At 39.2% G+C, this 27437-nt stretch overlaps 1 protein-coding gene across 1 annotated transcript; it reads right to left on the minus strand.

The window, feature by feature from the left end:
- Positions 1-1343: 1343 nt before the first annotated feature.
- Positions 1344-26562, minus strand: atxn7 (ataxin 7; the record flags this gene model as incomplete). The annotated part of the gene is made up of 10 exons (XM_083908075.1): positions 1344-2508; positions 3940-4061; positions 4156-4384; positions 5338-5618; positions 7041-7123; positions 7217-7602; positions 9846-10125; positions 14770-14874; positions 25975-26046; positions 26337-26562. 10 exons carry the CDS (start codon positions 26560-26562, stop codon positions 1344-1346), a joined length of 2949 nt encoding a protein of 982 aa, XP_083764201.1.
- Positions 26563-27437: the final 875 nt, after the last annotated feature.

Below are 27437 nucleotides of genomic sequence, written 5' to 3' on the forward strand. Positions count from 1 at the left end.
CCAAAATTGGACAAAAACGACATACTATACTATGTCGTTTTGGATTCTGACAATTTTTTGGAAAAACGTTTTTTTGGTCCAAAACTTGACAAAAACGTCGCACTATACTATGCAGTACGTCATACGATACCATGTCTCCAAAATGTGACCATTTTTGGAGAAAAAAAATTTGTCCCAAAATTGGACAAAAACGACATACTATACTATGTCGTTTTGGATTCTGACAATTTTTTTGAAAAACGTTTTTTTGGTCCAAAACTTGACAAAAACGTCGCACTATACTATGCAGTACGTCATACGATACCATGTCTCCAAAATGTGACCATTTTTGGAGAAAAAAAATTTGGCCCAAAATTGGACAAAAACGACATACTATACTATGTCGTTTTGGATTCTGACAATTTTTTGGAAAAACGTTTTTTTGGTCCAAAACTTGACAAAAACGTCGCACTATACTATGCAGTACGTCATACGATACCATGTCTCCAAAATGTGACCGTTTTTGGAGAAAAAAAATTTGGTCCAAAATTGGACAAAAACGACATACTATATACTATGTCGTTTTGGATTCTGACAATTTTTTTGAAAAACGTTTTTTTGGTCCAAAACTTGACAAAAACGTCGCACTATACTATGCAGTACGTCATACGATACCATGTCTCCAAAATGTGACCGTTTTTGGAGAAAAAAAATTTGGTCCAAAATTGGACAAAAACGACATACTATACTATGTCGTTTTGGATTCTGACAATTTTTTGAAAAACGTTTTTTTGGTCCAAAACTTGACAAAAACGTCACACTATACTATGCAGTACGTCATACGATACCATGTCTCTAAAATGTGACCATTTTTGGAGAAAAAAAATTTGGTCCAAAATTGGACAAAAACGACATACTATATACTATGTCGTTTTGGATTCTGACAATTTTTTTGAAAAACGTTTTTTTGGTCCAAAACTTGACAAAAACGTCACACTATACTATGCAGTACGTCATACGATACTATGTCTCTAAAATGTGACCATTTTTAGAGAAAAAAGAAATTGGTCCAAAATTGGACAAAAACGACATACTATACTATGTCGTTTTGGATTCTGACAATATTTTTGAAAAACGTTTTTTTTGGTCCAAAACTTGACAAAAACGTCACACTATACTATGCAGTACGTCATACTATACCATGTCTCCAAAATGTGACCATTTTTGGAGAAAAAAAATTTGGTCCAAAATTGGACAAAAACGACATACTATACTATGTCGTCCAAAATGACAATTTAAAAAAAAAATTAACTCTTTGTTAACTTCATGTTTTTATCTTGATGTCAGCGAGAGAACACCTGAAATTATGTGACAGAGAAACACACCTGATGTAGATGGGAGTTGTTGGGCAGTCCTGGCGTCCCTGGAATGCTCCGCCCATGTTTCCCATGGATGTTATTAATGGCGGTTGACTTGGCCACTTTGGCTCGACCTCCTCCTCCTCCTCCTCCTCCTCCTCCACTGTTGATGCTGCTGGAGACAGGAGAGCTTTTCCTCTTCTTGCCCTCCAGGCGTCCGTCTGAGACGTGGTGGCTGAAGCTGGTGTGGTGGTCGGACGACGACGACGACGACGACTGGTGGTGGACGAACGGCCCCAGGGAGAGGGTGGAGTCGCTGCTGTTCATCACCACGCTCATACGTTTGATGGACTCTGCGGGGCTGCCTGAGGGAGGACCTCGGGCGGGAGGCCCCGAGGAGGAGCCGCCCGCCGAGCCCCCAGAAGACTCGGCCTTCAGGCTGAGCGAGTTGGTCCGTACGCTGGGGCCACAGCTGAGGCCCACGCTGTGGACTCCACTGTGCGACGATGAGGAACCTAACGAGCTGTGGTGGTAGGTGCTCCCTGAGCTGCTGACGTTTGCACAGTTCTTCTTGAAAGAGGAGGAGGAGTAATTGGTGCCGGAGGAGGATTCGGTGGAGCCGTGCGATGAAGAGACGACCGAGCTGTTCTTCCTCTTCTTCCCCGAGCTGAAGCCGGCGCTGCTACTGTTAGCGTTGGCTCCGATGGCGTTGGGCATGATGGGCGCGGAGGAAGCGGAGGAGATCTCCTTAGGCCTGAAGGACGACGATAACGACGACTTGGTAGTGCTGCTGCTGCTGCTGCTGGAGGAGGAGGAGGAGCGGGACTTTAGCGCCCGGCCTGAGGCGAGGGAGGAAGCTGAAGAAGAGGAAGATGAGGACGAGTGGGCTGAAGGCATCTGCGGCAACGAAGACACTTGTCGGGCCTGCGTGGTGCCGTAGGCCGGGTGCTCAGCCCCGCCCTGTGGGGAGCTACGGGCATTTAAGGTGGTCCCATAGGAGAGCGTGGATTTGCCCTCGTAGGATTGGCTGTAAGGAGTCTGGGGCAGAGTGGCAGGGGGGCCCAGGAAGCCTGAGGAGGGGGTGCTACCATGGGAGTTTGTGCTTGTCCTATGGGTCAGTGCCACAGAGGAGGAGGAGGAGGAGGAGTTTTCCAAGGCCAATGGGATTTTCCTGTGTCAAGGATTAAAAAAAAAGAAAATGATTCGTTTTAAGTTTTATTAACTTTTTTTCCCCCCCAAGAACTTTCAAGGGCCTTGAAAAAAAAAAGTTAATTCAAAAACTTTCAAGGACCCATGTCAATTTTATGGTGACTTACAAGAACTTTCAAGGGCCTTGAAAAAAAAATGTTAATTCAAAAACTTTCAAGGACCCATGTCTATTTTTAGGGTGACTTTCAAGAACTTTCAAGGGCCTTGAAAAAATGTTTTAATTCAAAAACTTTCAAGGACCCATGACTATTTTTAGGCTGATTTTCAAGAACTTTCAAGGGCCTTGGAAAAATGTTTTAATTCAAAAACTTTCAAGGACCCATGACTATTTTTAGGCTGATTTTCAAGAACTTTCAAGGGCCTTGGAAAAATGTTTTAATTCAAAAACTTTCAAGGACCCATGACTATTTTTAGGGTGACTTTCAATAACTTTCAAGAGCCTTGGGAAAAAAATAATTCTCAAACTTTCAAGGACCCATGACTATTTTTCGGCTGATTTTCAAGAACTTTCAAGGTCCTTGAACAAAAAAGTAAGACCCAAACTTTCAAGGACACCTGCCCATTTTTAGGGTGACTTACAAGAACTTTCAAGGGCCTTGAAAAAAATGTAATTCACAAACTTTCAAGGGCCTTGGGAAAAAAATATAATTCACAAACTTTCAAGGACCAATGTCTATTTTTAGGGTGACTTTCAAGAACTTTCAAGCCTTGAAAAAAATGTAATACACAAACTTTCAAGGACCCATGTGTATTTTAAGGGTGACTTTCAAGAACTTTCAAGGGCGTTGAAAAATAATAAAATTCACAAACTTTCAAGGGCCTTGGGAAAAAAAATATAATTCACAAACTTTCAAGGACCGATGTCTATTTTTAGGGTGACTTTCAAAAATGTTCAAGGGCCTTGAAAAAAAAATGTGATTCACAAACTTTCAAGGACTGATGTCTATTTTTAGGGTGACTTTCAAGAACTTTCAAGGGCCTTGAAAAAAAAATGTGATTCACAAACTTTCAAGGACCGATGTCCATTTTTAGGGGGACTTTCAAGAACTTTCTAGGGCCTTGAAAAAAAATGTAATTCACAAACTTTCAAGGACCCATGTCTATTTTTAGGGTAACTTTCAAGAAATTTCAAGGGCCTTGAAAAAAAATGTAATTCACAAACTTTCAAGGACTGATATCTATCTTTAGGGTAACTTTCAAGAATTTTCAAGGGCCTTGAAAAAAAATGGAATTCACAAACTTTCAAGAGCCCGTGGGAACCCTGGACAGAATTCAGAAAACCTCTGGTTACTTCCCAATTCAAAGATGAATATTCTCCTGCTTTTATTTTGAAAAGACATGTATTCTTCCTGTAACCATGACGACCGTGTCACTGTGACGTGGACAGACTTACTTCCACATCTGGGAGTTGACGTGTTTGTCCATCATGGAGGTCAGGGCGCACCGTACTTTGTCCCACCGTCGATCGAAGGAGTAAAATCCTCTGGCGATCAGTCGACTTCCAAACGTACAGAACTGAGAGGACAGAATCACAGGCGTTAACTCTTCGTCGTCTGACCACGACGACGATAAAGAAAACAAACAAAAACAAAAACAGAGAGACACTCACAGCTTCCGGTCGAGGGTGATAACCTGAATAGTGACAGTCCAGTTTGTCAGCGTTGTCCTCGCGCTCCTCGTTCTCGCCCTCGTCGCTGGAGGCTCGCGAGAAACCGTCAGGGTTGGTTTGGGGATGATGATGATGATGATGATGATGAGGATGATGATGAGGCGACTCGTGGACGACTGCAGGGTCAGCGATGTGGGCGGGGCCAACGCCGCCGTGACTACTGTTCAGTCTGAGAGACAGAGAACAGAGAGAGGGAGAGATATACATGAAATAATGACGTGTCGTGTTTGTGTATCGCATTTTTGTGTCTTTTGTTTGTCGTGTTTGTGTATCGCTTTTTTGTGTCATGTTTGTGTATCGCATTTTTGTCTTCCGTTTGTGTCACATTTCTGTTTGTGTAACGTTTCTGTTTGTTATGTTTCTATGTTTGTGTCACGTTTCTATGTTTGTGTCATATTTCTATGTTTGTGTAATGTTTCTATGTTTGTGTAATGTTTCTATTATGTGTAACGTTTCTATGTTTGTGTCATGTTTCTGTTTGTGTAATGTTTCTATGTTTGTTACGTTTCCATGTTTGTGTTACGTTTCTATGCTTGTGTTACGTTTCTGTTTGTGTTACGTTTCCATGTTTGTGTCATGTTTCTGCTTGTGTAACGTTTCTATGTTTGTGTTACGTTTTTTATGTTTGTGTTACGTTTCTATGCTTGTGTTACGTTTCTGTTTGTGTTATGTTTGTGTTACGTTTCTATGTTTGTGTTAAGTTTCTATGTTTGTGTCATATTTCTATGTTTGTGTAACGTTTCTATGCTTGCGTTACGTTTCTATGTTTGTGTCATGTTTGTCATGTTTGTGTCACGTTTCCATGTTTGTGTTACGTTTCTATGTTTGTGTCACGTTTCTATTTTGTGTAACGTTTCTATGTTTGTGTTACGTTTCTATGTTTGTGTCACGTCTGTGTGTTTGTGTCTGTTTGTGTGTCAAGTCTGTGTGTTTGTGTCTGTTTGTGTCACGTCTGTGTTTGTGTCACGTGTCTATGTTTGTGTGTCACGTTTGTGTTTGTGTCACGTGTCTATGTTTGTGTGTCACGTCCGTGTGTTTGTGTCTGTTTGTGTGTCACGTCCGTGTGTTTGTGTCTGTTTGTGTGTCCGTGTGTAACCCCTCAAACAAAAGTGCACTTCTTACCGTGGAAGACCAGGGCTGTGAAACTTGGGTTTGCCGAGCGGCAAAGGCTTAGTGGCGTCGGGGGCGGGGCCGTTGCCATGAGCCACCTGGTGGGGGTCATGGGCAGTGGCGGGGTGGGGGGCGGGGTGTGGGTCCCTGAGAGGCGGGGTTTGTTGGGAATGCGGTGGGTGGAGCTCTCTCTCCCTGTCCCGCTCCCTCGTTCTGTTCTTGTGCTCGGCCAGCAGCGTGTCGAAGCGTTTCCGCCGCCCCGGCACCGCCCTCCGCTGGCTTAAGGAATGTGTCTGTGGCGACGTCGGAGAGGTTAAAGGTCAACGTTGCAAATGTAAATAAAGTCTTTTAACACAACTAAAAACTGCTGGAAATAATCACAACCATGTACACTTAAACTCGTGGAATATCCTTCATTCTTATTAAAAAAATAAAACAACAACTTTCTGTCACATAATATATTAAAACCACATCAACATTAAACTGTAGGACATGTGTCGTCCATTACATGTTATATATATATATATATACATATATATATACTCAGCATGAGCTTTAATATGAGGCTGACAAACATTAAACATCAGAGACTCGATGATGAAACGCTGCTTCAGATTTTAAGTCCAAACAATGTCCTGTACTTTGTTTTGAAAAATTACATTTAAAGTGCACCTTTAAAGATTTGGATTACGAGTGGGAATTGGCAGAGATACGAAATTATCACGATATTTAAGACACGATATGATTTTAATTACAAAGTTTCAGTCACGATACAATATTAATCACAATATGATATTAATCACAATGTTTATGTCATGATATTTAAGTCGCAATACGATATTACTCACGATACTTGAGTCATGTTACAATATTAATCGCTATATTTAAGTCACGATATTTAAGTCACAATACAATATTAATCACGATATTAAAGTCAAGATACAATATTTCTCACAATATTTAAGTCACAATACAATATTACTCACGATATTTACGTCACGATACAATATTAATCACGATGTTTGTCACGATACAATATTAATCACGATATTTAAGTCACAATAAAATATTAATCACAATGTTTGTCACGATACAATATTAATCACGATATCTAAGTCACGATACAATATTATCACGATATTCAAGTCACGAAACAATATTAATCACGATATTTAAGTCACTGTGCAATATTAATGACGATGTTTGTCACGATACAATATTAATCACGATAATTAAGTCACGATACAATATTATCACGATATTCAAGTCACGACACAATATTAATCAGGATATTAAAGTCACGTTACAATATTAATCGCGATATTTAAGTCAGGAAACAATATTATCACAATATCTAAGTCACAATACAATATTAATCGCGATATCTAAGTCACAATACAATATTAATCACGATATCTAAGTCAGGATACAATATTATAACGATATTTAGCCATTTTGTCATATATTGATTATGTATAATTGGTATAATAGTTTCCTGAGCTGTGTGTGTATAGATATTTTCCATGTTTTCCATTATGATTTACAATTAAAGTGCATGAAAATAAACATTTAATTTGATTTGACCTCCTTTTAAATAACAATGGATTCAGAAAAATTGTCGAGTGGATGAGCGGACCTGGAATCATCTGAATTATGAGCGATAAATCACAATCAAACAAACAATAAATAAATAAATAAACAAACAGCGTGCTTACCTTGCATGTTAGAGATCTTGTGCATGGTTTCCGAGCCGTTATATCCATGACGCCACAGTGGAGATCTGCGTTGAACTCGCGCTCTGAAGAGCAGAAGAAGTGTTAGTCGTTGGATGTTTGGCGACTCAAATATCTACGACCACCTCAATAAAAAGGTTTAATGTCTGAAGTCTCACCTGTCACTTTCTTGCTGAGGTGGCGTCTGCTACTGGCACTGCTGCTGCTGTCCTGCTTCTTGTCCAGCAGGTGGCCCTTGCCGTTGGGAATCTGACCCGGAACCAGTAATTGAGGCTTTGGTATGGAGGGACAGTTAAGGCCTGGTTTAAGGGCTGATGATGAAGAAGAGGAGGAGGTGGTGATGGTGGTGGTGGTAGTGTTGGAGCTCACAGTGGTGCTAGAGGAGGATGAGGTGGTGGTGGAGGCGGTGGAGGTGGAGGAGGTGGAGGAGGCGGCGGCGGTGGTAGTGTTGGCGGCGGTGGCGGCTGCAGGTGGGGCCTGCACCAGCTTAGCTGACGAGTCCACCCTCAGGTGCATCTTCTCCACCTTGACAGCCGGGGTGAGGCTGGAAGAGAAGGTTCCAGAGATGAAGAGGGCGGCGAGGAGGAAGCTGAGAGTTAGAAACACTGAGGCGGTGACAAACGCATGGCAGGAGACGGATGTGCATGTATGAGTGGAGCTGGGAGGACAAAACACGCAGCTGATGTGATCCATCACTTATCAAATAAACATGGAAGAATTTAAAGGTTTAACATTGGTTTTGAAACAGGTTTTTTCAGCCCCGTCGTCACAGCTCTGCAGCCAAAAACACATGAGCTTTGTGTCGATTCCGTGCATTTTTTTTAATCAATATTAAAAGTTTGGGCACCTCTGTACGTTTTCATGATTTTCCTTTATAAATCATTGGTTGTTTTAATAAGAAATTTCTGTTAAATATATCACATAGGAGACGAGCATGGACAATCCGCTTTAAATCAGCTCACTTTACACAAGGAGATGCTGTATGGAAGAGTAATGCAGAAAAAGCCTGTCTCCTATATATTTAACTATTATATATATTTACAGGGGTGCCCAAACTTCTGCATACCACTGCGTTTAATATTTAGTGCATTTCACAGATGTATTCAATATAACAAATATGATGATTGTCAACGCAACAGGCTTTAAAAGTCCTTTCCACTGGTTTTAAAACAGTAGTAGTAGTAGTTATTTGTAATACATACAAAAGATACAAAAACAAGCGTTTTAGTGATTACATTTAAAATATTTTGTCATTTGTGGTGCGTCTACTATCTAACCACAAGGTGGCAGCAGCGGGCAGCATTTAGTTAGTGGAGCTGGGAGTGTGTGGTCAAGAGGTTTCCAGAAGCTGCTCGGCTCGTCTGAGCTCAACACGGACGTTTATAAGTGATGAAATTAACCGGGGTCGTTGAATGCATCTCGTTAGCAGCTCCCACTGTGACACCTGTGTTTCTATTCCCGTTTGTTTCAGGATTGATTTTAAAACTCTCTACGCCAAACAACAAAATGATTATTTTGAATAAAAATCATTATTTCTAATCTTGTCAATGTCTTGACTACATTTTCTATTCATTTTGTAACTCTTTTGATGAATAAAAGTCTGACTTTTAATGGAAAACACCCACAAATTGTATATAATGGACCCCAAACTTTTGATCGGTAATGTAAATATCAACTTCACTTCTTTCTTATTCAAAATTCAAGCACTTTCAAGGACCCATGTCTATTTTAGGGTGACTTTCAATAACTTTCAAGGGCCTTGAAAAAAAAATGTAATAGACAAACTTTCAAGGACCCATGTCTATTTTTAGGGCGACTTTCAAGAACATTCAAGGGCCTTGAAAATAAAATGCAATACACAAACTTTCAAGGACCCATGTCTATATTTAGGGTGACTTTCAAGAACTTTCAAGGGCCTTGAAAATAAAATGTAATACACAAACTTTCAAGGACCCATGTCTATTATTAGGGCGATTTTCAAGAACTTTCAAGGGCCTTGAAAAAAATGTAATTCACAAACTTTCAAGGGGCTTGAAAATAAAATGTAATCCACAAACTTTCAAGGACCCATGTCTATTTTTAGGGTGACTTTCGAGAACTTTCAAGGGCCTTGAAAATAAAAATGTAATACACAAACTTTCAAGGATCCATATCTATATTTAAGGCAACTTTCAAGAACATTCAAGGGCCTTGAAAATAAAATGCAATACACAAACTTTCAAGGGCCTTGAAAAAAAATGTAATACACAAACTTTCAAGGACCCATGTCTATTTTTAGGGCGACTTTCAATAACTTTCAAGGGCCTTGAAAAAAAAGTGTGATTCACAAACTTTCAAGGGCCTTGAAAAAAAAATGTAATTCACAAACTTTCAAGGGCCTTGAAAAAAAATATGTAATACAAAAACTTTCAAGGACCCATATCTATATTTAAGGCAAGTTTCAAGAACATTCAAGGGCCTTGAAAATAAAATGTAATATACAAACTTTCAAGGACCCATGTCTAAGTTTAGGGTGACTTTCGAGAACTTTCAAGGGCCTTGAAAAAAGCAAAGTTTGAAGGTAAAAAATTATTATTTTGAATAAAAATCATTATTTCTAATCTTGTCAATGTCTTGACTATATTTTCTTTCTCTTTTGATGAATTAAAGTCTGACTTTTAATGGAAAATACAAACCAAATTGTATAGGTGAGCCCAAACTTTTGAACGGCAGTGTATATAAAAGGTGACTCTGAATATTTGAATATTCAAACAAATGCTATTATGAAAGTTATCAAGTGGAACTCACTGCGTCTTGTCCGGCTGGAGCATCCTGTAGAGGGGGTAGTTGGGTCTCCGAATGCCTGGCAGCTTCTCTTTGGCTGGTTTGAGGAGTTTGGGATTGGAGGACGAGGACGACGTCGTCGAAGAGTTGGACCCCGCAGTCGAAGGTCGGCCGAGGACGCCCGCCGCCGCCGCCGCCGCTCCAGCGACAGAGCCCGAGCCCAGCCCGGCGCTGCTGCGGTTCCTGCCCAACACGGGAAAAGGCGAGGTGGAGGCCGGCTTGCTGGCTGAATTGTGTTTTCTCTCTACAAACGTCGTGAATTACGGGGGGAAAAAAGAACACATCATTAGAAGTGGACGCTGCAAAGAAAAACGCGTGGGAAGATGTTTATCTCGACAACTAATAAACGGCGTTTAGGTTTCACGCCGACTCGGCCCGAAATAGAAACAGCTAACGGGTCAAGAGCTTGGTTTCCCTGCAGAAGATAAAAGGCAGAATGACAGAAGAAAAGTCAAAAATAGAACATCACTAACGTCTAAAAGTGAGGAAGAGCGAAGGAAGCGGTTTTATAAAAAGCTGTTGAAACACCACATTTGTGACATTTGCAAAGACATCGTTCTCCAACCGTGTCCAACAAATTCTTCTTCTTCTAGCTCCGTTAGCTCCGTTAGCGCCACCTACAGTGGAACTGGAGCGGTCTGTTTATTAAAAGAAACGAGCAGCGCTAACAAATAACCAGCGCACCTGTGTACTGCGTATGTGTGCCTCTGTTTTTAACGTTTAACGTTACTTTAGAGACTCATTTTAACAATCGGGGAGTCGCGTAAACATGACGTCGCGCGTCACGTGTTAGCGTTAACGTCGTTAAAATGCCCAGCACTAAATAAAGAGGCACTTTTATTATGTGTTACTCGTGCAGTATGTGATATTGCTTTTATGCAACAGTAACAAGAATTCCATCTAAAAAGAAGTAGAATTCCATCTAAAAATGGATAAATGTTTCAGACTTAATAAACGTGAAAAAATCATTATGAATCGAATCGTAGCCCCAAAAATCGGAATCGAATAGAAGCGTGACTAGATCGCCAACTGTCGATTAGTTTCACGATGAATCGACGAATCGTTTGGTCCATAAAATCAGTCAGAAAATGTTAAAAAATGTTGATCAGTGTTTGTCAAACCATGGAAATGACGATGTTCTCGAATGTCTTTGTTTTGGTCCACAAACCGAAATGATTCAGTTTTTAATGATTTCTTTGTTTATGTGGAGCAAAGAAACAAAGGAAATATTCACATTTAAGAAGCTAAAACGTGTCAAACTCAAGGCCCGGGGGCCAAATGTGGCCCGCGAGTGATTAATTGGTCTTAAAAATCAGTGTTAAAATAGGTCTATGCTGCTTTAAGGCGTGCGTTGACCATAAACTACTATTTCCCACAATGCATGGCGACTGCGTTACCCGCAAAGTGACGGCATCCTTTCACTAGATCGCCGAGTATCATCGTAGAGAAAGAAGATGTCAGAACGTAAGATCAGGATGTGACGGAGGCGAGGTTTGACGGAACACGCCTGCATCTGGTTACCATGGCGATCTGTGGGCGGAGTTAGCGTTAGCGTTAACCTTTGACTGAGCGAGCAGGAGGCCGTCGGCCAACGCTGAGTCTCAGCAGGCAAACACGGACACACGTACACACACACACACACACACACACACACACACATTCTTGTACTTGCTGCATACTGAGGACTGGGTCAGCATTTCCACTTTATAAATCAACACAATTACAAATATCTACTTCATGAATGACACTTCATGTTTTTTTTTGGTCCAAAATTTGACAAAATCTTTGACAAGAAATTGTTGGTCCAACATTTGACAAAAACATCATACTATAGTATGTCATTCAAAAGTCGAAAAAAATGTTGTAAAAAATGTTTTGGTCCAAAATGTTGTAAAAAAAAAATTTGGTCCAAAATTTGGAGGAAAAAAATTTGGTCCAAAATCTGAAAAAAAAAATTCACCCAAAATTTGTGGTCCAAAATTTGACAAAAACGTCAAACTATACTATATCATCCAAAAGTCGAAATACACATTTGAAAAAAACATGTTGGTCTAAAATTTGAAAAAAAAAATTGGGTCTAAAATTTGAAAAAAAAAATTGGTTGAAAATTTGAAAAAAAACATCTTGGTCGAAAATTTGAAAAAGAAAATTTGGTCGAAAAATTAAAAAAAAAAAATGACCAAAAATTTAAAAAAAAAAAATTTGACAAAAACGTCACACTATACTATGTCGTCCAAAATTTGAAGACAACATTTGACCCAAAATTTTTGGTCCAAAATTTTTGGTCCAAAATTTGACAAAAACGTCAGACTAAACTATGTCGTACAAAATTTGAAAAAAAAAAAAAATTTTAAAATGTTGCTCCAAAATTTGACAAAAAAGTCATACTAGGGATTTCAATGAAAACAAAGTGAGGACCGGCCAAAATGTCCTCACTCTGTAAAAATGACCTCACTTTGTTGGTTAAAAACCCTCACTGGTCCTCAGTATGCTGCAAGTACAAGAACACACACACACACACACACACGTACGCCACTCCCCGCAGACACAACCTCACATTGTTGGGTGTTCGTCCGTCTCCCGTTTCACAGACAAAAAAAGGCTTTGCGAGGCCTATTGTCAGTGAAGAACCTGTCTGCCGCGGATTTTTTTTTACGCTTTTAAGACCGCGCAAAAAAAGTGTCAAAAATAACTGACACACACAGAAAAATGTGTTTCCAAACCACCTGAACAAATCTGAATGACACACACTCACACACACAGTGTGGTTAAAGTCCAAAAGTCCAAAAACGTCTCCATGTTTGGACAGAACATAAATATAAAAGCACCTTAATGAACATAAATGCTCTGGTATCAAAGGATTTGCTTAACAAACAAAAGCGTCATTTTCCCACCACATTAAACATCTACAGTCCTGCTCTCTGTCTCCCCCTCTCTCTCCGTCAGTGGTACTGCAGCCTCACAGCAGGAGTCTGAATTTTACGGGTGTTTTTCAAAGTAAAAGCCCCCCATGTGTAACACACACACACACACACACGGCAAGATCTGTCGTCAGTCAATCAGCCCACATTAATCGATCCACGATTCATTCACCTCTTTAGTTAAAAACACCGTCTCTGCACCGAAACAAGAGCAGAAAGCTGATCTGAGAACTGTGAAAACACGACATTACACACAGACAGAGACACAGACAGAGACACAGACAGAGACAGAGACACAGACAGAGACACAGACAGAGACACAGACGTATCAAATATTAACAGGGGAATTGTAAACACACACAAGTGAGACGACGACAACGACGACTCTAAATAAATCAATCAATCAAAGTGTTCAGCAGCAACAGCTTCTCTCAGGTTACAGAGACGAGAGGAGAAGGAAGGAAAAAAAGAAATGTGGTGAGAGAATCACTATAATAACTCAGTGTGTGTGTGTGTGTGTGTGTGTGTGTGTGTGTGTGTGTGTGTGTGTGTGTGTGTGTGTGTGTGTGTGTGTGTGATCATCGTTAATCAATGACTAAATGAATCGTCTACTATTTTGCTCATTGATTCATTGGTTTGAAGCTTTTGTTCACGACTGAAAAAAGATTTCAGATTGTTTCAGCTTCTTAAACGGGAATATTTTCTTCATTTCTTTGCTCCATATTACGGAAGAGGATCAGGACCACAGGGAAAATATATATTTGAGCTCGGAATTCTGAGTTTTAAAGTCAGAATTATACGTTTTAAAGAAAGAATTCTAAGAATAAAGTCAGAATTCTAAGAATAAAGTCAGAATTCTAAGTTTACACTCAGAATCTTGAGAGTGAACTCAAAATTCTGAGAATAAAGTAAGATTTCAGAGTTTTAAATTTAGAAATTCTGAGTTTAAAGTCGGAATTCTGAGAGTTAAGTCGGAATTCTGAGTTTTAAAGTCAGAATTCTAAGAATAAAGTCAGAATTCTGAGTTTAAAGTCAGAATTCTAAGAATAAACTCAGAATTCTGAGAATAAAGTAAGATTTCAGAGTTTTGAAGTTAGAAATTCTGAGTTTAAAGTCAGAATTCTAAGAATAAACTCAGAATTCTGAGAATAAAGTAAGATTTCAGAGTTTTGAAGTTAGAAATTCTGAGTTTAAAGTCGGAATTCTGAGAGTTAAGTCAGAATTCTGAGTTTTAAAGTCAGAATTATAAGTTTTAAAGACAGAATTCTGAGTTTAAAGTCAGAATTCTGAGTTTAAAGTCAGAATTCTAAGAATAAACTCAGAATTCTGAGAATAAAGTAAGATTTCAGAGTTTTGAAGTTAGAAATTTAGAGTTTAAAGTCAGAATTCTGAGAAGTAAGTCCAAATTCTGAGTTTAAAATCAGAATTCTGAGTTTACACTCAGAATCTTGAGAGTAAACTCAGGATTCTGAGAATAAAGTTAGATTTCAGAGTTTTGAAGTTAGACTCAAAATAGTTGACGATTACTTTAGTAATAAATAATTAGTCTCTGTAAAAGTTCATAAAACTTTAAAAACTGAGGATCGCAGTCATGTCTGTGTGTGGCAGTTAATTACATAGACATAAAAAGATCTTAACAAGTGTAACAAGTGTCACTGAGCTCCAGCGTGTTATTGTTTTTTCCTTCTTTCTCCTCCTCCTCCATTTTGTTTCTGCCAGAGTTTTCCCGACGTCGACTTTCACACCGGGGTGAAAAAGACACCACAGACCAGAACAACCGCTGGAGACGGGAATGGTGTTGACACACTTATTTTTAGCCGCTTCAAAATAACACCCGGCTAATTTTAGCGCGCGAGACGGAGACGACGGAGCTTTTTATAGAACACGACGCGTGTGCGCGTGCGTGTGTGTGCAGGTGCGTGTGTGTGTGCGTGCACATGTCGATGAAAAGTGTCCGTGCTGCTTACCGTAGTGTGCTTGGAAGGCTTGGGGTTTGACAACTTGACCACAGTGGTTGCACATCACCAGGTAGAAGTCGTCCTGCGCGGGACACTGGCCAAATATGGGCATGTCTGTACACACACACACACACACAGAGAGAGAGAGAACAGGACGACAGTCAAATTAAAGTGACCCACCAGTGGGACGTGTTAGCCACGCGGTAACATCCATCATCACATGTCATAACAATATTACAGCTCAGCAGAGGGCAGTTAGTCAAGTCTGAAATGTCAGCCATATGTATATATATATATATATGTATATATATATATACACACATATACACATATATGTATATATATATACATACATACATATATATACATACATACATATATATATATACATACATACATATATACATACATACATACAAACATATATATACATGTATGTGTATATATACATACAAATATACACATACATACATATATCTCTACATACATATATATATAGACATACCTACATATACACACATACACATATATATTTGCATATATACATATATATATATGCATATATACATATATACATATACACATATACATATACATACACATACATATATATATACATATACATATACACACACACATACATGTATGTGTATATATACATACAAATATACACATACATACATATATACATACATACATACATACATATATACATATATCTCTACATACATACATATATATATAGACAAACCTACATATATATACATACACATACAGATATATATATGCATATATACATATATATATGCATATATGCATATATACATATACACATATACACATATACATACACATACATACATATACATACACACACACACACATATATATATATACATATGCATATATACATATACACATATACATACACATACATATATATATATATACATATACATATATATACACACACACACACACACACATACATATATATATACATATGCATATATTCTACTGTTCTGGTCACATCCACAGTGAGTTTAACATATAAAACATGTAAAAACACTTAACAGTATTGTTATTGTACACTTCACGTTATATCAGTGTAGTAACTTGGGATCAATAGTGTCTAATCTAATCTAATCTAATCTAATCTAATCTATCTATGGTGACATGAGACATAAGATATGGATTTAAGATCGGAAAGGAAAGTAAAGTATGTGGTTTTAAAGGCCGTTTTGTTGATAACCATGACATTTTTTATTGATTAACTCAACGAAATACACTAAACATTATAAATGAAGTGTTATATATGTGCATATATTGATAGGGAAAATGCATAGAATCAACAAAAGTATACCTACTAAGTCACTTTATAACATTTCTTTGAATTTAAAGCCTAATTAGCAAAATTTGACCGTATATGACGCATGTAAATATGCTTCATTTAATCTGAAATGAAAGGTAATGTCTTAAGAACATGTAATACAGAACATAAACAGTAGATTATATTCTATTTTAGAGTGTATTTGCACAGAAACAACCTGTGTGAATATACATATGTATGTATATTGTATGCACACATATAGACATACAGTATATTCATGTACATATACACATATATCGATATTGAATGATGTAAAAAAGTGTATTTTCTCCATTATCTCCTGATAAATCATTAAAATATTGTGTAAAAATGACGTTTACTCATGTACGTCCACATCTGTGTTTGTGTGTAGTCCAGATTTCTTTAAAAAGCTCCAGTTCAGGTTTTATTTTTATTTTTTAAAACTGTATTTGCGTGAGGCACCGACACAAACGCCGACAAAACAGACGGCGACGCAGACGCCGGAGCGTCTGCCAACACGGACACAAGGGAGAAACAGATGGCGAACACTTAACTGATCAAATAATACGCCAGATTACATCCAAGATATTTTTAGGATTACGCGTCTGTAGCTTTATTAACTGCTCGCTGTCACGCGACGACGTTCCTAAGAGAGAAAATCACAGTTTTAAGCAGCTGTCGAATCTTTTTGTCATCGAGTATTCAAGGAATTATTCCAGGATTAATCGAGTAAAAAAAATAATAATACAAAATAATAATAATGTTGCGTTTCGCGTTTTGAAAAATAATAAAATATTTGATAGTCAACTATTTTGATCCTCGATTATTCGTGGTTTAAGAGTTTTCTAAAGAATTAACCAGGAATCGATTATTAATCGTCAACTATTTGAAGCTTTTTTCATGATTAAATCAAGATTTCTGACTGTTTTAGCGTCTTAAATGTGAATATTTTCTTGGTTTTATTGGAGAACATCATCATTTCCAGGTTTGACAAACACTGATCAACGTTTTTTAACATTTTCTGACTGATTTTATGGACCAAATGATTCATTGAGAAAATAAACAGACGGATTAATCGATTATAAAAAATAACGGTTAGTTGCAACTCACCATTACATCCCTAATTTTACTTTAAAGGTGACATAGAGTGGTCCTGTTGCACATATATGTTAGTTATGGAGGTCTACTTACATACATTAACTTGTTTTTATGGTCAAAAACCTCCTAGTTGCTGTAAACGAGCCGATAGAAATCTATCTTTTCTGACGCTGTTTTTCTGCTGCGAGATTTCAGAGTGAACTTTCACCCCCAGAAGACAGAGTGTGTTGTGATTGGCCAGTACTATCCAGCACATCCGTTCTCAGAAGCGCAGCGCCCCCTTCTGGAACGGTGGATGCACTGCTCCTCATTATCAAAACATTGTTTTAACAGTGTTTAAAAATAGCTTCTTCACGACTCCCCGCCGCAGTCCCTTTTATGACTTTAAACCAGAGTCAGACCCAGAGTCAGAAGACACTGTCGCTCGTGAAACACCTCCACAACGGACGTTATTCTTCTTCTGCGGTTCAATGTACGCAACCGGATGTGCCCGGACTAGTGCCCGGAGCAGGAGGATCTGCTGTTCCGGAGAACCGCTTTTCAGAGATCTCGTTGAAAAGCGGTAATAAATAATAAAACACAACGTTCTCAGCAGTGGCTGAACTGTTTGTTTAGAACCTTCAGGGCTTCTTAAACAAGGTAATGACGCAGATACACACCAAAAAAAACAGCGTTAATAGGAACTTCCGGTCTAGCTCCGCTTTAAGTAAAAGACTCGGCTCGTTTATGTGGAGCAGCAAACGTTGTGGTGAGTCACAGCAGAAATCTTCAAGTTTTCTTTCAGAGGAACAAACGCAGACCGTAACGCGCTGCTGCTGCTGCTGCCGCTGCTGCCGCTCACTCCTCCACAGAATGTGATCAACATTTAGCCAGAGAAAACCACCCAGCAGCTAATTAAGGAGTGCTAATTAAGAGCTAGCCCGGGGCGTTTAGTTAGCTTTGAGAGGGGTAGTGAGCGAGGGGCCTTCAAGGGTTCTTCAAAACCTCTCTGAAAGGGGACGAGGGCCATTAAGTGAAGGAGAACCTGACTGGTTTCCTCTCTCTCTCTCAGTGGTCAGTGTTTTTAAAAAAAATCAACTGTCTGAAGCCGCGATGCTAAGTGCCTCCTTCAACGGCAGCCGTCGAGTGAGAAGATCTAGAGGAGGGGAAACGTCTTCACTTAATGGACAAAGGCAAAATGTAAATTATACAGCACTCGAGTTGTCAGGCGTGCGGCTGATCTGTGTGTGTGTGTGTGTTGGGGGGGGGTGTGTGTAGCGTGGATGCCAGCGTTCACTGGTTGCCAGTCGCAGAAGCAGAAGCCTTAATGGCTTACGGTTGGAAGGCGGCCTGAAAATACTGGGCTCAACTTCTGCGCAAAAAAAAACCGCACGTCTGTTTTCATCTGAGAATCAGATACTCAGTATCAGAGGAAGAGACGACATGATACCAAAAAACATTCTTCAAAACAAAGAAGAAACGTCCACGAACCCGGTCATGTGACCGGGACATACGTGAGTGACTTCTGTTGTTAAAACAGACAGATTGAAACAATATTGGAAACAAAACTTTCCCATTATACAGTAAAATGTTCCTTTTTTTAATGTTAAAAATAAAAACGCTAACCAGACATCGCTAATGTTAACGCATGGCGCGTTTCCATGACAACTGACCGGAAAAAGAGGCGCGTGACGTCATGTTTACGCCCTGCACCGCAGTCCAGGTACCGTTTACCGGTTAGCTCTGTTAGCTGCGTTAGCTGGACCTATAGCGCCGTTAGCGTGCCTATAGTGTAACTATGGAACAAGTAGACTTAAAATCAAAGAAGTGTAATTAAGTGACATTTTTGTTGACTTCTTTAATCAATACTAGTGTTGGGCACGTGAACGCCCATTAGCGGCGTTAATGCATGACGCGTTTCCGTGACGACTGACCGGAAAATGACGCCCATGACGTCATGTTTACGCCCTGCACCGGAGTCCAGGTACCGTTTACCGGTTAGCTCTGTTAGCTTCGTTAGCTCCTTTAGCGTGCGTGTAGTGGAACTATGGAAAAAGTAGGCTTAAAATCAAAGAAGTGTGACGTGAACGGCCATTAGCGGCGTCAACGTTAACACACGACGAGTCTGTAAAGTAACGCAGTTTTTCGTGCTGCGGTACCGGAGTCCAGGCACCATTTACCAGTTAGCTCCGTTAGCTGCGCTATTAGCTCCTTCAGCGCGCCTACAGTGGAACTGGAGCGGTCCGTTTATTCAACGAAAAAGAGCAGCTATAACAAAGAAGTGTTATTAAGTGACGTTTTTGTTGAATTGTTTAATTAATACTAGCGCCGGGCACGTTAACGGCACATTAGCGGCGTCAACGTTAACGCATGACGCGTTTCCATGACGACTGACCGAAAAAAATTGACGTCATTAGGATGTACGTATTAAAATGAGTCTCTGAAGGGTTTAGTATTGGAGATGTGAGGTTGGAGTCAAAGTTATTATCGGATTATTCGTTATTATTTTGGCTTTCGACCCAGTACGAGACGTTGGTTTTATTGTACGACCTGTTCATTTGTGTTGTTTTTATATTTTCTACAGTATTTTTTATTGTTTTATTGTTTGTTCTTACGACACATACGGCACGTTGTTTCAGCCGTCGTCGTTTTTAAAGTGCTTTATGAATAAAGTTGCATTGGACTGGACAAATCACGAGTAGTTAAATGGAGGACGACCTTTGAACCCGACTCCTTTTCACCGCCATGTCGGCCGAGGATAAAGCGCTAGACTTTATTCGTTCTGCGTCACGATAAATAAGTTCAAACGAGCCCTGGCAACAGCTGACGGGAGGTTAAAGGAAGCGTATATTTCAGCGGAAGTCGCGAGTGACGCTCACGGTTGTATTTAGTCCATTTCAAGGTCAGGAAAACAGTCCCTGCTGCTGCTGCTGCTGCTGCTGCTGCTGCTGCTGCTGCTTTTTTAGCTTTGGCTACATCACCTTTTCCCTCGGATTGCATTCAACACATTGGCAGTGGCTGAACTGTGTACCAGGAGAAGAAATGGACCGGTCCAAACGTGTGTCACCCCATTTTGTTCATGTTGTGCAATTAGAGAAAGACGGAGAAGGGGGGAAAGGAAGTTGGTGAAAGAGAAAGAAGAAGAAGAAGAAGAGCGACCGCCAAGAAACAGGCGAGGTCGCCGTAAGACAAAGGAGAGAGAGAGAGAGAGAGAGAGAGCCTGTGTGTGAGCAGGAGAACGAGAGCCCGGTTAATTTCAGCATCCTCATCCACGGCAGTGACAAACGATCCAGATACAACAGCAGCAGCAGCAGCAGCAGCATCTCTGTCTGCCTCTGAGCACAGCACTGACTCTGACACACACACACACACACACACATTCTTGTACTTGCTGCACACTGAGGACCGGGTAAAACGCTGACAAAGTGAGGACCAGCATTTCCACTTGAAATAAATCCACGCAACTACAAACGTCTACTTCACGAATGACATCTATAAAGTAACTACTGGGTGCAGTACCATAACATGTCTGCAGGTGGAGCCCCGGAGCAAAAATGTGTGTGAAACACCAGGGCTTTGTACCAAATTGAGGAGCTGTGTTATAGTGAGTATAGCATGTTTACGACCTAAGGAAGCGATTTCAACAAAAACAAAGTGAGGACCGGCCAAAATGTCCTCACTTCGTAAAAATGTCCTCACTTTGTGGGTTAAAAACCCCTCACTGGTCCTCAGTGTGCCGGAAGCACTAGAACACACACACACACACACACACACACTGTAAAATTAAAAACAAATTCAAATCATATTCATCCCAGATTAATTCGCTGGTGAATTCATCTGTCATGCCTTGTTGTTTTGTCCCCCCCCGGTGTGTGTGTGTGTGTGTATGTGAATGTGTGTGTGAATGTGTGTGTGTGATAATGTGTGTGTTCATCATCAGAGTGTGTGTGTCACGATGACAATTGTACCACAGGAGGAGTCCGATGGTGAGTCATGGTGGAGGAGTGTAGTCAGTCATACCCCTGTAATACCCCACTACACACACACACACACACACACACACACACACACACACACACACACACACACACACACATTCTTGTACTTACTGCATACTGAGGACAGGTATTTCCACTTTATAAATCAACATAATTACAAATATCTACTTCATGAATGACATCTACAAAGGACTACTGGTTGCAGTACCATAAAATGTCTGCACGTGGAGCCCCAGAGCAGAAAGGGCTGGAAATTTTTTTCCGAATTATTTTTTTTTTTTTAATTTTTGGTCAAAAATTTTACAAAAACATCATACATCAACAAAAATGTTAAGTCCAAAATTTGAAAAACATTTTTGACCCAAAATAAAAAAAAAAATTGTTCCAAAATGTGAAAAAAAATTTGACCCAACATTTGAAAAAATAATTTGACCCAAAATTTGAAAAAAACATTTTACCTAACATTTGAAAAAAAATTTTTACCCAAAATTTGAAAAAAAAAATTTACCCAAAATTTGAAAAAAAAAATTTACCCAAAATTTGAAAAAAAAATTTGACCCAACATTTGAAAAAAAAAGTTGACCCAACATTTGAAAAAAAAAAATTGACCCAAAATTTGAAAAAAAAAATTGACCCAACATTTGAAAAAAAAATTGACCCAACATTTGAAAAAAAAATTGACCCAACATTTGAAAAAAAAAGTTGACCCAACATTTGAAAAAAAAAATTGGCCCAAAATTTTTGGCCAAAAATTTGACAAAAACGTCCTATGTCGTCCAAAATATGATTTTTTTTTTTGACAAATTGAGTATAGCATGTTTACGACCTAAGGAAGTGATTTCAATGAAAACAAAGTGAGGACTGGCCAAAATGTCCTCACTCCGTAAAAATGACCTCACTTTGTTGGTTAAAAACCCTCACTGGTCCTCAGTATGCCGCAAGTACAAGAACACACACACACGATGATGATCATCACACACTTCAGTCATGTGCAGCAGGTGTTTCACTCAGTTAAGGAAGCACGATGTTGGGACTTTTTCCCATAGTATCGTAGACTGAAGAAGTTATTTAGTTTCTTCTTCTGTAGATAAATCAACAAGAGATGAACCGATACCGAGTATCATATCGGTCCAATACCTAAGTACTGGATAGCATTTTAGCTGAGTCATGTTTTGGGCTTATTAGCTTATTATTCCGTGCATTCGTGACACATTCGAAGAACGACTTTATCGTCTCAAGGCTGTAAAATGACTGTATTGGTATCGGTGGATATTTGAGGTTGCATTATCGGTATTATCGGACATCAAAATGTGATGATATCGAGCCGTCCCTAAAAAATTCTGCCTTCTGTTTGAGTCATTATTATGTCTGTTAATATCCGTTGGCGATGGAACGATATAACTTATGCTTGTCTGATACCGATATCACAACCCACACCGATATCAGTCGGATTCAAACAACACATTTGTGCCTTTGCAAACACACAATTCAATACAATCGGGTGTCGAGTAAAACATTTTTCTCCGGTCAGTCGTCGTGGAAACGGGTCATGCGCTAACGTTGACGCCGCTAACGTGCCCCAGCGCTAATATCGATCGACAAAAACGTCACTTAATAACGCGTCTTTGATTTTAAGCCTGCTTATTTGTGTCATAGCGGAATGTGACCATATTTATAGTCCGTTTCATTGGTTCAAACGCATGTAAACATACTTAATTTAACATAAACGAGAGGAAATAAACCAGGTATTAGCTAAAACTGTGTTTTAAGATCACGTATTGCAGATCATCAGAGTGTAGATGTTTAGCGCTGCTAAATCCACGCCTGTCAGCAGGACAAATCAGCTCATGCTAATGGAGGCGTTTTCCAAAAATAAAAATCGCAGCACACAGTGTTTTCAAAACACACGGGCGGTGCGTGTGTGTGTGTGCATCCAGGTGACGATGTGTGATTCTGGGCTGCGTCACGAGGACCTCTCTCGTCTGATTTCAGGCTGATTTAAACAGATAATCTGGCCCAAATTATCCTGTAGTCTGAGAGGATTTGACATGCGTGTGACCGCCGCCTTTACGCCCCTAGGTCAGCAGAGATTGGTACAGCGACCCCGCACGACCCCCATCCAGGCACCGTTTACCAGTTAGCTACGTTAGCTTTACCTTTAGCGCCGTTAGCGCGCCTACAGATCCGTTTATTCGACGAAAAGAGCAGCTATAACACAAATAAGTAGGCTTAAAATCAAACAAGTGTTAATAAGCGACGTCTTTGCTGAATTTTTTTAATCAACACTAGCGCTGGGCGCGCTAACGGCCGTTAGCGACATCAACGTTAACGCACGACGCGTTTACATGACGACTGACGGGAAAAAGACGCACGTGACGTCATGTTTACGTGACTCCCGATTGTTAAAATGAGTCTCTAAAGTTACGCCGTTGTGAGTCCACGCACCGTTTACCAGTTAGCGTCGTTAGCTACGCCTACAGTGGAACTGGAGCGGTCTGTTTTTTAAAGGAAAAGAGCAGCGCTAACAAATAACCAGTGTACCTGCGTATGTGTCCCTCTGTTTTAAAAGTTTAGCGTTACTTTAGAGACTCGTTTTAACAATCGCGTAAACATGACGTCACGCGCGTCTTTTTCCAGGCCAGTCGTCATGGAAACGCGTCGCGCGCTAACGTGGCCAGCACTAATAAAGAGGCACTTTTATTTTTTGTTTAAGCTACAGTTACAACAACTCCAATCTAAGCATGGAAAAATTTTTCAAATCAAACCGATTTTGAATCGAGTCGAAGCCCCAAAAATCGGAATCGAATCGTGAGATCGTAAAAGATTCAGAAAGATGGACCAATACCGTAAAAGCAGAGAAACAGAGCTTTGTGTAACTATTAAATCGTAACTATTATTACATGATATTTGATATTTTACGATTTATACGATTTAGCGATAACCAATGAGAGCGAGTCGAGGTAACGGACGTGTTGCGTTAACTTGTACAAGCTACGAAATATTCCGTCTTCGTCCACGATTTCTCAGCACAAAACATCGCGCGCGTCACACAACAGCTATAAACCGACGGCGCTGACGGTTTGTTTATATTCTGTTCGATTATAAACACACTATATAACGTGTGCGTTCCTGTGTCTTAACCTAATGTAGTGTTCCTGTGACATTACTTTGTGGAAAAACTTAACTTTTAACGGTTACATTTTTGTAAATTCTATGCTAAAACAAAGGTGAAACCTTAACTCACCTTAACGTATAGTGATTAAAGACAAAGTTTAGGGCTTGTTTGCTTGCTAGAGTCGGGGTTACATGAGGCAGTCGACCTCATGCTAGTTTTTAAAGAGGAAGACAACAGGAGCTAGATTGACATGTTTTGACGTGAACAGCAGCAGAGAAAAGCATGTTATAAAATCAATAACTTTCTCACTGTTCACTATATATATATATATATATATATATATATATATATATATATATATATATATATATATATATATATATATATATATATATATTCAGAGGTTGTCAGACAGACAGTATTTTCTCGGGTGAGAGTTTTGTGGGGTTTTCTGACAGCGTAGTGAATTATTGAAGGTATTTCAGACTCAACGATCACTCACCGATAACTATTTTGATACTTGATTCGTCAGTTTTAAAAATCAAATCACGTTTCTCTTTTTTTCCCTCTATAAAATGATAATAAACATTTGTTATTGAACAACACTTACGGTCTGTCAATAAAAAGTAACCTGTGTAACTGAGTAGTAAACGTCCAAATATTATTCACACGCTCTAATTTTGCTATAACAAGAAGTAGAAGTGTTTAAAATACATGTAAAACTATTTAAATAAGAAACATAACTGTTGATTTCACATGTGAAATGGCAGAAATGTGGTCATTGACCACTAAAGTCTACAGAGTAAAGTTGTAAATATATGTTTTCACACATTTCTACAAAAACAATGCATTAACGTAGTATAACAAGTCATTAAAAGATGGAAAAAATAAACTTTTAAGTGAAAAAAGTGTGGCTTTTTTAAGTCATTTGTAATAATTGGCCAATAATTGACTGATTATTTAGTCCATTCTATAATAAAAACACCTAAACATTAATCATCAGCCCTGACTTTTACTGTGATAAAAGTTAAAAGTGTTTTTAATACATGTAAACGTTACTGTTGATTTCACACGTAAAATTTGTTTGGTTTTAGGGGCAAAACTCTGAGTAAATATTAGTTTTCCCACATTTCTAATGGTCTGCCTATAAAAATAATGCATTAACGTAGTATAACAGGTCATTAAAAGATGGAAAAAATAACATTTTAAATTTAAAAAAGTGTGACTGAGCGACATTTATCGAGTTCCTGACAACAACAACATTAAGTCATTTGTAATAATCGGTCAATAATTGACTGATTATTTGGTCTAAATATTGTTAATCAGCCCTAACTTTACTGTGATAGAAGTGTTTTTACTACACGCAAACGTAAAATGGCATTTTTTGGGAGCAAAACTGCGAGTAAATATTTGTTTTCACGTGAGTAACAGACACGTTGTTGTTGTTGTACAGTGTTTGTCATGTTGAATATTTACAGTGACAACACATTATGACATGCTATTACACACAACTCAATGTATTGAATACTGCGCCTAGTATTTACATATTTACAGTATTTTCTACAATATTCAGGGTTTGGATCATACATGTGTGTGTGTGTGTGTGTGTGTGTGTGTGTGTGTGTGTGTGTGTGTGAAGCAGAATACACCTTTAAAAGAAGAATAACACTCACCTTCTCTGCACAGACGCATGGCTTCTCGATTTTTCCCCGAGTCTTTGAAACTTTCCTCGGATTCAGCAGCACCTGAAAAACATAATGACACGATCCAGACACACGGAATAAATAGTTGCACTTGCTCGCGCTGCTGCAGATTACGGTTTCTTCATAATCCAGCAACAGCAGCAGCAGAAGCAAAAAAAAAAGCAAAAAAAAACTGCATGCAATCGGCAAAAAAAAAAAAAAAAAAAAAAAAAAAAAGCAGGTCGGGACTGGCAACTGTCGCGCTCCTCTTCCTCGCTTTCCCTTCCGTCCTCGCGCACATTATTCACGAGGCCACGGGCCACGAGCGGAAGAAGTAGCACGCACTCACTCACCGTCGCTGCCGTGGAGGAGTTTGGCGGCGTCCACCCAGCTGCTCCACGGCTGTCCCAGCAGCGTTTCTGGACTCGGCAGCGCTCTCCGCTCCGCAACGGTCGCCATTGCTGTGGAGGCTTCTCCCCGCTGGATCTGCTGCTGCTGCTTCAGCTGCTGCTGCTGCTGCTGCTGCCTGGCCGCTCGGCGCTGCTCCCCCCTGACGTCATCCTCGGCCCTTTCCGACATTCTTTCCGCTACAATGTAACACAACACAGGAGTCAGCGTTGCTCGCGCTCGGGATTATTTAAAAAAAAAAAAAAAAAAATTTGAGTGACAACAAAACAATAATTTGTTTTAACGCACTCTTAAATTAAAAAAACAAAAGAGCAACAAGTACGATTTTTTTTTTTTTTTTTTTTTTTTTTACAACACGCGACTAAAAACGAGTCAATGTTAATGACTGACAGCTAGTTAGCTTACATCTGAAATGCCATTAAAAAAAAAACATGTTAGTCCGACTAAAATCAGATAATAATCAAAAGAATCATTTGTTTTACCGCACTCGCCTCTTTAAAAACAAACAAACAAAAAAAACATTTGCAACAGGTACAATTTTACAAATCAATGTTATTGACTGACAGCTAGTTAGCTTACATGTGAAGTCGTTAATGAGCCGAAAAAAACACGTTAGTCCGACTAAAATCAGACTAGTCTTAGTCAGACTAACATACCCGGATAGATAATGCGATTTTGAGTGACAACAAAACAATAATTTGTTTTACAGCACTCACCTCTATTTAAAAACAACAACAAAACGAATCAATGTTATTGACTGACAGCTAGTTAGCTTACATGTGAAGTCGTTAATGCCCAAAAAAACCATGTTATTCTTACTAAAATCAGACTAGTCTTAGTCGGACTAACATACCTGGATAGATAATGCGATTTTGAGTGACAACAAAACAATAATTTGTTTTAACGCACTCTTAAATTAAAAAACAAAAGAGCAACAAGTACGATTTTTTTTTTTTTTTTTTACAACACGCGACAAAAAACAAATCAATGTTATTGATTGACAGCTAGTTAGCTTACATTTGAAATGCCATTTAAAAAAAAAAAAG

This window comes from Microchirus variegatus, assembly GCF_963457635.1.
Source record: "Microchirus variegatus genome assembly, chromosome: 21".
Taxonomy (NCBI): domain Eukaryota; kingdom Metazoa; phylum Chordata; class Actinopteri; order Pleuronectiformes; family Soleidae; genus Microchirus; species Microchirus variegatus.